Below are 15,453 nucleotides of genomic sequence, written 5' to 3'. Positions count from 1 at the left end.
TATGAAAGCAACATTAAAATACTTGGCAGGTGGTAGTGTAGTTTCATTCCAGCACTAAAACAACTAACAAGCACACCTGGTGTATTTCAATTCTTAGACATTAGCTGCTAATCGTGTCAATGAATCTCCTTTGCAAATATTCCACAGTACAGGCACTAAATATTTACATTCTGTATAAACATTTCATATTAATTATAATATATTGAAGTTTAGGAGTGTAGCATCACAGCATGCTCTAATAATGGGATATACACAGTTGCACACAGCTGGGAGCCACATTACACAGTATGTAGCAGACAGAAGTTATGTTATCTAGAGATACATTAATATTTTTCAGAACATTGTTTGCAGAGTCTGTGTTAAAAACACTTTGATGTATAGGTACAATTGGGCATAAAAGCTAGACATATGCAGCAATTAGATAACACAGAGTGTCTCTTTTATCTGAGCAGTGTGACTTCAGGCTCATGCAGCCCAATTTTTATAAAAACATAATAGTAGCATAATGGGCTACAAAGGATGTGTTTTCAAAGCCGCAAGGAAAATACGCCTCAAACACCTAAGAAACAGAGAGGACAATTGCTCTTGAAAGTTAACATAGCACATGGGATTAACAGAAGATTTGCTTGGGGCAACCTCCTCTGGGACAAAAATCTACAAGCATGAGAGTTAGTCCAGTCTTTGCTTCAGTGAGATGATACATATTTCTAAACCTTCTGAATATTTCACAATTACCTAATTAACTATCTAAACCAGCAGGCCCTAAACTCTCCCACTTCCCTGCCCCATGGACCACCTGAAAATTGCTGATGGTCTTGGTGGACCACTTAATGATTTTGCGAACTGTATTACTGTAAAATACAGTATTAGAAATAAAAACAATAAACATATAATTAAAAGTCAATATAAAAAACCAATTCAATGGGTGCTCCATCTCCCATCTTAAGCCACAAATCCACAGACATGCTGTAGACCAGCGGTTCTCAACCTGTGGGTCTCCAGATGTTGTTGGACTACAGCTCCCATCATCCCTGACTACTGGTCATGCTGGCTAGGAATGATAGGAGCTGTAGTCCAACAACATCTGAGGACCCACAGATTGAGAAACACTGTTGTAGACCATCTAAATCAAACTGGAGGACTTCCGGTGGTTCACAGGCCACAGTTTTGGAACCTGTGATCTACATAATTTAACTGTTGGTGAACAGCCATGACTCAGTGGCAGAACATTTACTTTGCACGCAGAGGGTTCCAGGTTCAACCCCTGGTGTCTCCAGGCAGAGGTCACTCTGAAACCTTGGAGAGCCACTGCCAGTTAGTACAGGCCTTGAGGGATCAATGGTATGACTATGTTCCATTCATATATTTAGAAGGCTTATCCAACCTGAAGGGTTCGTGTACTCCTGGCACTCCTGTGTAGATCTTGCTTTTTTCTCCCTTGTAATAAAGAGTTAACTGCACTTACTTCATGTAATTTACTGCTGCCTCCCTCCTGTCAGTTGGGAAAACAGTTTGACCATTTTAGTTCGAACACTTTTAAGTTTAGTCCAAATCTTCACTGGACATTACAAAAAAGTTGGAGGGGGAGATTCAGATGGCAGGGACGGAGGCCACAGAACTGAAAAAACTCCCCAATAGATAAGTGCCAGACATGAGGAATCTGTGGGCCTACAAATGTTCTAACTTCCAATTGGAGTCCAATTTCCATCAGCCCCATGCAGCAACATCAATAGGGAGGAGGGGAGTTGGAGCCTCACTTGTAGTCTAAGCACAAGTTCATCACAAAGTATTTTCTTTAAAAAATAATAACTAATTCTGGAGGTAGTTAATGTTTTACAAACTGGAACCTAGGAACATTATACAAGCAGTAAAACACCATGACAAAAATAATTACTTGGTTATGAATGCATCTTTTAGCTTGGTGAAGTTGTCATACTTCCAGACAGCACAGATGAATTAAAAATAAAAGACTACTGATGTGTTATATCAGTATTTAAATCCATACCACCACCACACTATTGCTTTGTTTTAAATGACACAAGACACACTGTTCCATGGAATTATCCTGGCATCTCGTAAGCAAGATTTACTGTGCACTCTTACTCAGGTTTATTGATTTCTTTGTTTCTTCCTGCTTTAAAGAAAAAGCAGCCAGGATTGTGAAGTCTTTATGTTATCCTGATCCATACTCACAAGGTCCTTATAGTTATTATTTTTCTTACACATACATATGTAATTATTACTTTTAAAAGTAAATAAAAGTGTACTTTTAAAAATGCCATAACTCAATATTTGTAAGTCACAATCCATAGGAAATTATTGCAAATTCAAGTGTCTAGGATCATCATAAATAGTAGCCTTTTCTTCATAAGAAGACTATTCCACAAATGTTGATAAAGATCTTCAAAAAAACAGTTCTGATGCATGTTGCCAAAACAAAAACAAATTGCAATCTCTGCATCTAAACCCCCCCAAAAACACAACTAATAATACTGAGCTAGATTCAGAATTTTATTCACAAAATAAGGTGCTTTGGGTCACAGCTTTTGGCTGCAGGGTAGATTGGCAAAAATTGTCTTCCACTTCTATTTCCTCAAGTTTCTGCTAGACCCAAGCTCATTCCATGAACAGAATGACTCCTTCAGCAGCCACTATATGTTCCCAATTGTCATTACCTGTTCCACATATGATGTCAGGTGTGGGTCAGGGATAATGGCCTCACAGCTCTAATTAAGCCCACAGGACAAAATTTCCACCTCAATAATATATTTGGTAAATCACATGGACTTTTCTGTAAAATACTGTATTACAGTATTTTAATATTTTTTGGGAAGCCGTCCAGAGTGTCTGGGGAAGCCCAGCCAGATGGGCGGGATATAAATAATAAATTATTATTAGTATTATTAGTATTATTATTAACAAGCAGCGGATTCTAGTCTGAGTTAACACTAAAATGTTTAGTGTCTTCACAAAAAGCAGACTACCAACATCAAAATATTTTTTAAAAAATATGAGAGCCAGCTACTCATTAGAAAGTCACGTTTTCATCTTGCACAGATGTTCAGTGCTATATATAGCTGAGCCAGTCCCTGCTATAGGAATCATTAGGAAAGGAACTGAAATAAAAGTGCCAATATCACAATGCCTTTATACAGATCTATGATGTGACCACAGTGGGAATCAGAGGCGAATTTATGGCAGTGCAACCACTTCCACCACACCGGGCGCTGAGCCTAGGGGCGCAACAGGGCATCACAACTATGATGTAGTGAATTGAGCAGAATGGAGGTTGAGAATTGGGCTAGCACTGGGCACTGCTGAAATCTGAAATATCAAAGTCCGTCCTGCATCTCAAAAAAAGGATATTGTAAAGTTGGAAAATGTACAGAAAAAAGACAACTAAAATAATGAAGCAATTTGAGCAACTCTGATCAAGGCTACAGTGTATTAGACTTTTTAGTTTTGAAAAAAGATGAGGAAGGGAAGGCACGACAGAGGTGCATAAAATTATGCCTGGTGCAGAGAAACACACAGATGGGCTGTACATTACAGCTGGCTATCTGCAACAGCTTAATAAATTTAATAATTAGCTTTTAGAAAGCAGTCTGCTTACAATATCTTTTAAAAAAAAAAAATCTTTCTCAGAACTCAAAATTTATCAAAATGGCAAAACATAGTAACTCTGTCAAATAGGTCCATATGTTCCCTCTCATTCGTAAAGGTCATGCTTTGCCTATATATTGAATTTTCAGAACTAGAGACTTACAAGATATTTGAAATAAACTATTGATAGGCTTATGTTTAATGCTGAAAATTATTTAGAGTGCAGATGTTAATCAATTATTTAACCTTTGAGTTCTTGAAAAAATAAAGTTCAAAGATATTAGATTTCATCTCTGTTCTGCTTGTTGACCTAATGTGAGGGATAAACAGTTCTTGATGTGCCAGAAATAGAAAGGATAATAGGTGTTCCTGTCAATTGTTTTCATTTAATATCTTATAAAGGCCATAAACATCTGTAAGCATGCTTAACAGCAAATGTTTCTTCAGTCTGTGAAGCTAATTAAATTCTAGATTAACAATAGCATGAGAGAAGCAGATGGTTTTTGTAGGTGCGTTAATTACTTCAAAAATTGTATACAACAATGACACAAACAATAAAAATGTTAAGTGATGAATTTGTGGCAACCTAAGGCCATTTGCAAGATTGTAAAGTTGCACAAGCTGAATATCTGAATATCAGCTGATGAGTAACATGAGTGGGAGAGCACTGTGGTGCTCAGATCCTGTCTATATGCTTCTCTCATGGGCATCTGACAGGGCACTGTGGGGAAAGGATGCTGGAATAGATGGGCCTTTGGTCTGATCTAGCAGGCCTCTTGAGATGTTAACTTCTTATGTTTTTGAGCTAGAGCAATGCCAAGATTCAAATTTCACACATACAGTGTTACCATGGAAATCAGGAATGACAGCACTGTCAAGATGAATTTGTCAATCAAGTCCTGTGAGTGCATTTTCCTCTACTCTCTTCCCTTCTTGCTCTCTTCTAATTTATTTTATTGAGTTTTAAATCTTACAATTTCTACATCAAAATAATTTATATCATGCCATAAGCTCTGATGGTGTGACATAGGAACCTGAATTTCAGATAGGATTTCTCAGCCAGAAAAAGCCAGTGGCCCATCCATTCCTGTATCCTGTTCTCACTGTGGCCAACCTGATGCTTGGGAGAAGCTCATACCTGGAGATGGTACATCATGATGACAACAGTAATCCTTAAAATGCATTAAGGCAACAATGTGAAACTAGAAAATGTTGTTTCTTACATTTAAACAGCATATGAAAACTATGAGAATACTCTAAAACCTACAAGAGGACAATATCTTTACTGGAAGCAATCACAAAGTGTGGCAGGCTTTCAAGTTTTCCAAAATTCTTCATCTGACGAGTTTTGGAGAACTTGGGAAATGTGTATTTATTTATTTTTGTTAGTCCTAATAAAATAATTGCCCAACTGGATTTTGGAGGGAATTTTATGAACTAACATGGTTATCTTTGCTTTTTTATTATGAAAATAGTTTCCCTTTTAAACCCAGTGCTTCCTCTGCTCTAAGAATTCAAGCTTTTCCATTAGAAAGCAGCACTGGAGTTCTTTTCTTCATATCTCTCTATGACACATTATATATTTCAGCACATTGCTTCTGAATTCACACATTCAGAGCCCTAGCTTAGATGTCTATACCTGACAGATGTAGCACAACCAAATGAGAAATGTGCAATGCAATTACCTAGCTACTGAGTGAGTACCTTTCAAAAATTGTTCATTTAACCTGTTTACACAAACTGTAATTGCTTTCTTTCTCCCTGCCCACTTTCTTCGTTAATGAACCATAAATCCTCTGATTGCCCATGTTAAAAATTATTATAATAATAATATTCATTCTTTACACAGATTCTGGGCATCAGTTAAAGTATGATTTCATATAGGATTCCTTCCAAACACTTCTGAATAAATGCAACAAGAGACCAATGATTTCAAGTAATTATGCAGTCATTGACATTTGAAGGATTTGCAATTCTGAATTCTATTGCTTAGAAGCAGAATATATGCATAAATAGATCATGACTTTAGAGGCCACATCGATAGATGCACTGTAAGTCACATGACGATTAAGCTACCCCGCAGCTTACACAGATGTTGCTAGATCTTATAAAGGCATTTACAACTGAGAGCATAAGTCATATAGCATGCTCTACAAATGCAAATGACTGTAGCAGTGTGTGTCACACAATGCAAGCTGTCATGCACATTTCTTGAATATGACTCTTGCTTTCCTGTTGAGTGTCGCAATGCAATGACAGCTACATTCACACTGATATGGATTTCCGTAAACACAGAACCATGTATGCAAGGTCCATTTCTTGTTTAGTCTTCTACCACATTGCACCCTCTGAGATGCTAAGGTGAAATATCTATGTTGCTCATTAAAATGTGGGTTCGTCATTCATATTACACAACAGAGTATGAACCACAGAGGCAAACACAATAAAGGGCGTGTTGGAAGTGTTACATAGAACATAACTAAGTTCTGAAGTCAAAAGCTTTTCAGCTTTTCAGTTAAGTACTAGTTTGCTATTGTTAGCAATGGGAAGGAAAAATCAATAAATGAAGGGGTTTCATACCTTTCCCATATATGACAACAGAAATGCATTTTTCCGCACTAAGCCCAGACTGCCCAGCCTAGCTCAGGGCCTCAAGGGCCAGTAAACCTAACTTGATGGTGGAAGAAAAGTTGTAGAGGCTGATGGGTGTTGTATGTACATGCATAGTCTTTGGGGTTTGTTTCTTGCATTTTAAAAGGTTTTATTTGTCTGGTCTTTTGGCAAATAGTGGGAGAAGAAGAGAGACTCTCTTACCCATCAGTCACTCGGATTAGAAATAGTAATATTCGGTGGATTTAATACTAACTTATTTGATGGAGGCAGGGGGAGTTTCCTTTGCTGTAGATTCCAGAATAAGAATGCATCACTCAAGTCTTACAAAGAGAGGGGCAGATGTACTCCACAAAGCCCAACAGAATATTGATTTCTAATTAAATGGAAGCACTTGCATTTAACAGACAGTCATAACCACAACTGATTCTGACGGAAGCTCCGTAGACCTTTCCTCCAGAATAATGTCCTTAGATTAAAACCTTCCTGCTTTTCAGTCTAAATGGTTCAACTTCACCAAGGTCTGCTGGGAGATTAAGTTTCTTTATTGCCTTTTATTCCGTTTTGGTTTGAGGCAGCAAAGGAACTTTGCTGTGTGAACACACATGCAAGGCAACTTACCTCTCCCTCTTCTGTTTTGCTTCTAGAAAAAAAATGATTTGCAAATAACACAGCAGGGAGCACCAAACTTGTGCGATGTTCCACTCTATTTACAGAAGCGGCTTTTACATCATGTGAAAGTTCAAATACAATCTGAAAATTAACAGTTAGTGAAACTTCAAGAAAATGGTATAAACTGCCATGTAAATGCAGTCTAAAATAAGATGTGCTTCCTCAGTATCCTCAGCACAGAGCCTTCAGCCTGAACTAAGGCCAGATCTGATTTTTAGTCTCAGTGAGTCACTGTTGTACATGCAGATGTAGCAGTGCAGAATGAGGAGCAATGTTTATTTAGTGCCTGACATCTCATACTTACGTGTCATAAACATTCAACAGCCAGTTGAGACACATATCTACACACACTGGAACATTCACCAACTCCTTGTGCTTCTCTTCCATTCCGCTGTAAATCGTAGTGAGGCAGCTGACTACATCCTGAACACCAAGGAGCTGGTCATTTTGAGTCAGCTTGTGCTGCTTGAAAGCTTCATTTGTTGTATTTAAGTCCAACAAGTCCACTGGCAAAATAGTCAAGCAGAGAAGATTTAATGAATGACATTATATTTTGAGATATATATATATTTTAAAAACTTTTCTATAAAAGAATCAATTGACACACCAGAGCACCCATAATCTACCTCCAATTTTAAAAAGGGAACTTATTCTAATGTTTATTTAGCTCTTAATCTACCGTTGTATTATTAATTTTCTTATATGTAACAGATTTCTGGCCAATTTTTCATGGTAAAATCCCTCATGAAGCAGATTGCAACACATTTTAAAATACAGATTAAATAATGAAACCATAAAAACAACAAATGACATTCAATACATGATCCTTAAAATTACAAATAAGTTAGTAGCTAAAATGATAGTTGAAAGCAGAGTGTGTTAAGTTAATCAAACACACAGTGGAGGACCCAAGTCTTTAAAATTATCATATAGGCCTGCAAAGAGTGGGCAATTTGTGCTTCTGTCAGAGAAATTATTGAAATTATAGAATGAAATTGAAATGTGTACAAGAAGGGCTAACCAAGTGAAGGCTGAAATGTGAAGGTTGTGCTTGCAAGAGAGCCGTGAGAAGGATGAAGTAGCACGTGAGGAGGAGTTTGTTATTATAAACTATTGTACGGGAAGAGATAAGGAAGTTAGAAGAAAGTTGCTATGCCTTGTAGAAGTAGAAGCTAGTAGAAGGAAGCCTTGCCATATATAAGCTTAATGGCCCCTTTGCTTGGAAGTGCATAAAGCTAGCGCTATTTTCATATTTGGTGTGTCACCCACCACTACTTGCTGGTTGAAGTTGTGTTGCACCCAGGGCCGTCTTTAGCATATGCGCCGCCGGGGGGCAAAGATCTGCCCAGTGCCCCCAAATTTAGTTTAGCCCCCAAATCAACTTTTATTATGCTTAAGTCACTATTATCATTTGATAAATAGCGCTCACGCCTGCACAGCTCGAAAAGGAGGTTTTTTGGGGGGGTTATTTTGTTTAAAACCAGCTTTTCTAAAACCAGTGTGAGATCAGTGGTGTCAAAGGTGCCGCTGACCCCGCTGTCGCATAGCAGCTCAATACAATACACTTAGGCGGCTTCAGCGGTGGGCACCTGGCGCCCCCCAGAATTCAGCGTCCGTGTGCCCGACACCCCTTGCACCCCCAGGTAAAGACAGCCCTGGTTGCACCGACCTTGTAATGCTTAAATAAACGTCCCGTTTTGCTGGAGTCTGGATTTTATTGGCTGTCCAGGCTTAACCCACAGGTTATTGAGTATTGGACCCTCAACACTTCCCTGGGGAGGTTATTCCAGAGATGTGGAAATCGCCCCCCTCCAAAAAAAGAAAAGAAAAGAAAAGAAAAGAAAGCCCTGTCCCTTTTACTCACTAATATTAGAGTTTTCATACTGGACCTGAAAGCCAATGCTGATCTTACAGGTCAGGTAGACTCTTATGGGTTCAGACTGTTAACAAGCATTTCCTAAGAATTTTTTCTGCAGCATGGTATGTTAAATGAGAATCCGTACATGAACAGTCAGCATTTAACTGTTCAAAGGCATTTGCTTTGTAAATACAGAAATCCTTTGTTTGCTATAGGGAACACTTGAGTCATGATGTTGTGCCATCCATGTCCTCCCAACGTCAGTCATGCATGCCATTGTGCTTTTACACACATACCACCTTTCCAGATAAGCTATGCTTAGAGTGGTTATGCATGTACAGTGGTACCTCAGGTTACATACGCTTCAGGTTACAGACTCCGCTAACCCAGAAATAGTGCTTCAGGCTAAGAACTTTGCTTCAGGATAAGAACAGAAATCATGCTAAATCATGCCCCATTAGCTAAAGTGGTGCTTCAGGTTAAGAACAGTTTCAGGTTAAGTACGGACCTCCGGAACGAATTAAGTACTTAACCCGAGGTACCACTGTAATACCAGACTAAACTACAGTCATTCTCAGGGGGTAGCGCTGAATGTATCCACCAACTTTTAAAGCCTTCTGATCGCTGAAGAACTTTGTAAACATTAAGCCACTCTGAGAGGCTATTGCTTGAAGAGTGGAATAAAAATTTCTAAACTACATACATACATACATACATACATACAGTGAATGCATGCATACTCTTCTGTCTTTAACCATAATGCTGGTACCAGATGAAAAGCCTGAGTATTCAGGCAATATTTACAGATTTGCAGTTGGAACCAAGAATTCTGTTAGGGTAGAGATGAGAATTTCCCAGTACATGCAAGCATTATATCAAGATGATTTAAAGTGCCCTGACTAGGAATCATCTTACTACATTCTATTGCACTTAACAATTCTGGGCAGAACATGCAGATTAAGGTATCATTTAAAATCCCTTCACGATCTACAAAGAGCAATAATGGAAACATGCCCATATGCACTGACAGGCATCCCTCATGGAAGATCACATTTCTGCTATGAATTCCTGTCTTGAATGATGACAAGAATATGTGCCAGTTCCAAAAAGCACACTCGGTTACAACAGTGATTATGGGAAACTAATTATCTTCTAGACAATGAGATAGAAGGAAAATAGCTGATCGTGAATTTTTCCCCAAGTAGTCTTAAGTTATGGAGACAGACATTTCATGGGCATAAAAAGAGTTTAAGCTGAAAGCCAAATGGAAGCATAATCTTTAGAGACATCTTTCACTAGAAATGGTTGAAAATTTAGCAAACCGTGGCAGTTTCTTGGCATTCTTTTCACTGTATATGTACAATGAGCAAGTTAAAATTTCATTTCCTGCAAATTATTTTTTTGCAGGCAGAATCAGAAGTGAATTAACACTGTAAGCTATCATTCTGAAGGAAAGGAAGACTGACAATTCTAGAGTGAATTATAAATTATTGTCTGTCTCGGGGAGGGGGGGACAATAACAGGGCAGAGTAATTTGTAATACATAGGAAACAGGATATGGAAGGCTGGGGAATAACAGATACCACAAACAATATGGCTGTGGTAACAGCTAGAATGCCACTGCTTGTATTTCCTTATCTATGAAAAATGCAGATGAGTCCCTTTCTGTTGAGCTATGCAAGTCTCAGGAGACAGGTTTCGATTCCTCTTCCTCCAATCCCCAGTATGCACACATGTCATAATAATACAAAAATACTCAGTAACACAATAAAAGTTGTCCTTGATGCTCCTCATCTTCTCCCCATTAGCAAATAAATTCACACTGAATTGCTCCTGGGCAAGAGTCAGAAATGGTCTGGGGACCACCTGGGACTTCTTGCTAAATAAGGTACTGACCAGCTGTCATCTCAGATGTGAAATTAGCAGTAACTCTCTCCTGTTTTTTTAAGGTTTGTTTCCTTTCCCTTTCAGTGTATGGCTTGGTCTGTTTGCAGAGTCATTGTCAAGCTATTCTCCTTGTAGGCGCCTTCCACTGACCTTGTAAATGCTTAGAAGTCCGTCACTGTCTAGTCACGCTAAATATAGCCATTAAGTTTGATCTGGACCTAGAAAGCTGGATATCACTGAAGGTCTCTGAGCTCAGGCTTCGAAATTAACTTTAGAGGCTCACAAAAGGAAGGGCAAGTCTACAAACTTCAAAATTCTTTTCTGATTTGAATTAAAACAATTCCCAGCCTCATCCTGCCCAACCTGCTAGACACAAGAGCTGGAAAAGGTTCGAAAAAGGAAGTCTTTCTTCACAAAGCACATAGTTAAATTTTGGAATTCATTTCCACAAGATGTAGTGATAGCCATAACTTGGATGGCTTTAAAAGAACTTTAGACAAATTCATGGAGGTTAAGGCTGTCAATGCCTACAAGCCATAATATTTGATTTCTACATCATTTTTCCTCATATTTATGGCTTCACAGTGCCAAATCAATCCTATTAAATGTTAAATAGACTATAGCTCGGCTATCACAGTATTTCAAGAGACTATAATGATTCCTATCAGGTACAAAAGAAACAAAATTATTATGCAGGAAATGTTAATTTATGCTGGAAATGTTAATGTATAGGGTTTTCTGTACCCCTCCCCCAGAAAAATAAAAATATCTGCAACTAAATTCCTTTCATTTCCTGCTAAATAGTCTCTTTTGGAAAATCTAGAAGGATGGACAGCAATTAATGGTTTCCACATTTACAATTTGAAAAGCATTCTACTGGAGCGCCTTACATTGGCAAAGGCCCTAAGACACAAACTTCAGACACGTCCTTGTGGTTTCCCCCCAAAAGGCCTTTACAGTTTGCCACAGTTAAGCTGTGACAGCAATTTGTCACATCTAACAGTCAGATGATGGCCCTCTATTTCAAGTGATTCAATCTGACACTCTCTTTGCCTTAGTGCATTAGCCCTGCTGAAGTGTTATATAGCCTGACATCTTTAGAGGCTATCTGCATTTAAATTATGGGAAATGATTTCCAATTTCAAATGGAAGCTGCATGACAGCTTGGCTTGGATGGTACATAAGGAAGAGGCATAGAAATTTCGACAACCTGTTTGTCCAAATTTAAGGATAGAGAAACCTCTAGAGGTTCTTAACTTTCTTTGGTTGCCCTCTGATGATATAAAGCAACAAAAAAAAAGAAAGCTTGTTCCTTTCTACATGAGAGGCCACCAAGGCAACACTTTGCAAAGCAAGGACAGAAAATTGATATTTGTCAGGTGTTTTGCTAAAGGCTGAACAAAGTAGTATTTTCTCAAGGCTCATACACTGTTGAATTTCGAATTCAGTAAATGCAGGATCTTATTGCACAGGAAGCTGCATATTTCTGAATAGAGACTGTAGGGTATTTTACTTTCAAAGCAGTTTAATAGTAAAAAGGAATACAAACTCACAGGTTAGCATTTCAGTTGCAGATGGATTAGCTTAAGAGACAAAATTGTGTTTGGACTTGGCAAGGCAGACTGCAAACTAGGATTTTTCAGCTGAGTCATTTGTAGTCATTCTGAACCTCATCAGCACTAGAGAGATTTCCAGTAACTTGTCAGCTGAATTGTGCAAACATTGAGGTTTTTGGGAGAGGACTAAAAATAAAAGTGCTACTACTAACCCACTGAACAGTGCCTGAGTTATCTCTCCACTTTCTTCGCTTCAGTTTTTTTCCTTCTTCAGACACTTGTCTTTCAGCTGGCTTCAGTGCTATTCTACTTCACAAAAGAATGCTTGAGTGAAGCAATCACAACCTGAAGAGCAGCTCTCCTGTATGAACCTGCTTACTAGAGGTGCAGAAACTGATCAGCCAGGCTCAACCACTAGGCTGCTTTTGCTTTTCCCTCATCTTACATACAAAGAGGGGTTGAGAAATCTGTTTTAAGTGGTTTTAGCCAGAGAATTTGATGGTTCCGACCCAATTGAGCTTTGCCCACATCAGACTGCCACTTGCATTGAGCAATCACTTATGCCCAAGCCACTTCTGGTTGTTGTTTTTTTAAAAAGGACCAGCTAGTTATACATAATATTATGTACAAAGAAGATGTATATATTATGCATACATACGGAGACACAAAGCTACATAAAGAATAAAGCCCCTTGTACTACATTTCTGCACCATAATTTTATAAGTATTAATACGTAAGTATTTTTATATGGTTGTATACATAGTACCGTATTTTTCGCTCCATAGGACGCACTTTTTTCCCTTCAAAAATGAAGGGAAAATGTGTGTGCGTCCTATGGAGCGAAGACGCCATAGCCCCGCAACCCACTCCCGGCTGGAGAGGTGACGTGCGGCTATAGAGGCTCCTGCCATAGCCGCGCATCACCTCTTCAGCCGGGAGAGCGCGCGCGGGGCTAAAGCAGCCCCCCGCGACCCTCTCCCGGCTGGAGAGGTGACGCGCGGCTATTGAGGCTCTTGCCATAGCCGCCTGTCACCTCTCCAGCCGGGAGAGCGCGCGCGGGGCTAAAGCAGCCCCCCGCGACCCTCTCCCGGCTGGAGAGGTGACGCGCGGCTATTGAGGCTCTTGCTATAGCCGCCCGTCACTTCTCCAGCCAGGAGAGCGCGCGCGGGGCTAAAGCAGCCCCCCGCGACCCTCTCCCGGCTGGAGAGGTGACGGGCGGCTATGGCAGGAGCCTCTATAGCCGCGCGTCACCTCTCCAGCCGGGAGAGCGCGCGCGGGGCTAAAGAAGCCATAGCCCCGCGACCCTCTCCCAGCTGGAGAGGTGACGCACAGCCATGGCAGGAGCCTCTCCGCTGCTCCCTGAACTGCTCTTTGGGGCTGGTGGTGGGCTTCCCCCGCCAGCCCCAAAGAGCAGGTCAAAAGGAACCTGAAGCCTGGAGAGCGAGAGGGGTCAGTGCACACTGACCCCTCTCGCTCTCCAGGCTTCCAAGGTAGCCGCCTGAACGCACCTTAAACGGCACCTTGTTTTAGAGCGGGAAAACAAGAGGGGGAAAGTTCTCCCCCTCTCTGCACAGCGCCTCCTGCCACTTCGCTGTAGGGGCGCTGGGCAGAGAGGGGGAGAATTTTTTTTTTCTTGTTCTCCCCCCTCTAAAACAAAGTGCATCCTATTGTCCGGTGCGTCCTATGGTGCGAAAAATACGGTATGTATCTGTTTATGTGCTCACAACTTTAGAAAACCTGGAGATATGTGTATAATATTACACTATAGGGATTCTTATAATGATGCATATAATATGCAAGAATTGTTCATCTTTTTAGCCAAGTCGGGGAGAATAACTCACTTTTCATCAAGATCAAGGAATTAGACAGTAAATGGGGGGGGGAGAGAATCTGTGCTGATAAATTTGACATCCAAGTTTTTCAGAAAATTCTGTCCCTCCTTACATTGTAGGACAACACTATGCACAGATTTCCATAATTTTTAAACGTTTAAAGAGTCTCATGCCTGAATTCCCATTAGCCAATGCATAAAATCACAGACAATACACATACAGTAGTGGTACCTTTGGTTACGAACTTAATTCGTTCTGGAGGTCCGTTCTTAACCTGAAACCGTTCTTAACCTGAGGTACCACTTTAGCTAATGGGGCTTCCTGCCACCGGCGCGCGATATCTGTTCTCATCCTGAGGCAAAGTTCTTAACCCAAGGTACTACTTATGGGTTAGCGGAGTCTGTAACCCAAAGTGTTTGTAACCCGACGTACTACTGTATTATCTATTGTTTAAGGCTTAGCTGAATATTCTCTCATAAGAACTTTAGGGTTGAATTTGGTGGGCAGACTGAAAAGGAGATGAAACTGGCAAACACTATTAGCTTTTTGCCACGACTTCTTTCACAGTGATAACTAGGGTGTGTCCCATTTTGCTGAAACAGGAAGGTGCCATACTGCACTGCCCCAGACACAACTGGATAGGTTCAGAAAGATCCCCCCTTTCCCAGCTTCCTCCCAAATGCACTGACAGTTTGTAAAGTTTAAAAATAATTTAGTTCAACTGGTGTCCTTTTTAAAAAAAATTATTTAAAAAACCAAACCCAGAGAGTAAAGAAATACACTGAAACGTCTCTTGGGGAAAAACAAACTATAGCTGAAGTTTACCGTTAAATGGTTTTTCATGGCTCAGTTCTCCCGGGCTGGCTAAGCGATACAGAAATCAAAGCCCCCGACTGGATACATAGATCACCAATGTTAAATGATGTTAATTAATCTAAGGAATTGTGATGAAAGCAAGTGGAGGTGAAATTTTCAAGGATCCAAGCAGCTGAGAACTTTAAATTGTGCCAGAACTGGTAAAAATTTCTGGTGTCACATCGCTGTCAGGACATGGAAGAATAAGTTTTGTACATTCAGGGAGTTAAAAAACAATAATACCTAAAAGCATTTAAAGCCAACATCTGCAGCTCTACTATGAGTACTGCAATCATTTATTGTTCTGGATCTTTCACTGTTCTTTACTGCTTTTTATAAATACTCGTTCATTCAGCTCATATAATTTTGTTTCCCAATGAGAATGTTAGTTCTGAAAAGATAAGAGAGATGCCATTGTGCTAACTTGTCCATTAACTATACTGATTTTCAACAACCCATACTATAGGTGACCACAATCAGCAAACTGGAAGTATGAATCTGTCTTTGGTTATCAGTTCCTATGAGGAGGAGGATTCGCTAAACCTCTTTGCTGAAAAAATAATGAGCTTTGAGAAGTAAA

At 39.8% G+C, this 15,453-nt stretch overlaps 1 protein-coding gene and 1 long non-coding RNA gene across 5 annotated transcripts in view; one reads left to right on the top strand and one right to left on the bottom strand.

The window, feature by feature from the left end:
* Positions 1-15,453, bottom strand: part of UTRN (utrophin) — a gene marked incomplete at its 3' end in the record, with an annotated part of 327,288 nt that overhangs the window by 38,093 nt on the left and 273,742 nt on the right. For all 4 annotated transcript variants that reach the window (XM_080998526.1, XM_080998525.1, XM_080998524.1 and 1 more), the window contains one exon: positions 7,190-7,391. In XM_080998526.1, coding sequence (XP_080854652.1) covers positions 7,190-7,391 — 202 coding nt within the window. The remainder of the gene's footprint in view (positions 1-7,189; positions 7,392-15,453) is intronic.
* On the top strand, positions 3-15,452 carry LOC308473255. Its single transcript, XR_013983998.1, has 3 exons — positions 3-1,341; positions 5,192-5,299; positions 15,340-15,452. It is a non-coding gene; the product is annotated as an uncharacterized lncRNA (long non-coding RNA).

This window comes from Podarcis pityusensis, assembly GCF_964106645.2.
Source record: "Podarcis pityusensis genome assembly, chromosome: 3".
Lineage (NCBI taxonomy): Eukaryota > Metazoa > Chordata > Lepidosauria > Squamata > Lacertidae > Podarcis > Podarcis pityusensis.
This window is presented reverse-complemented; position numbering and strand designations above follow the sequence as displayed.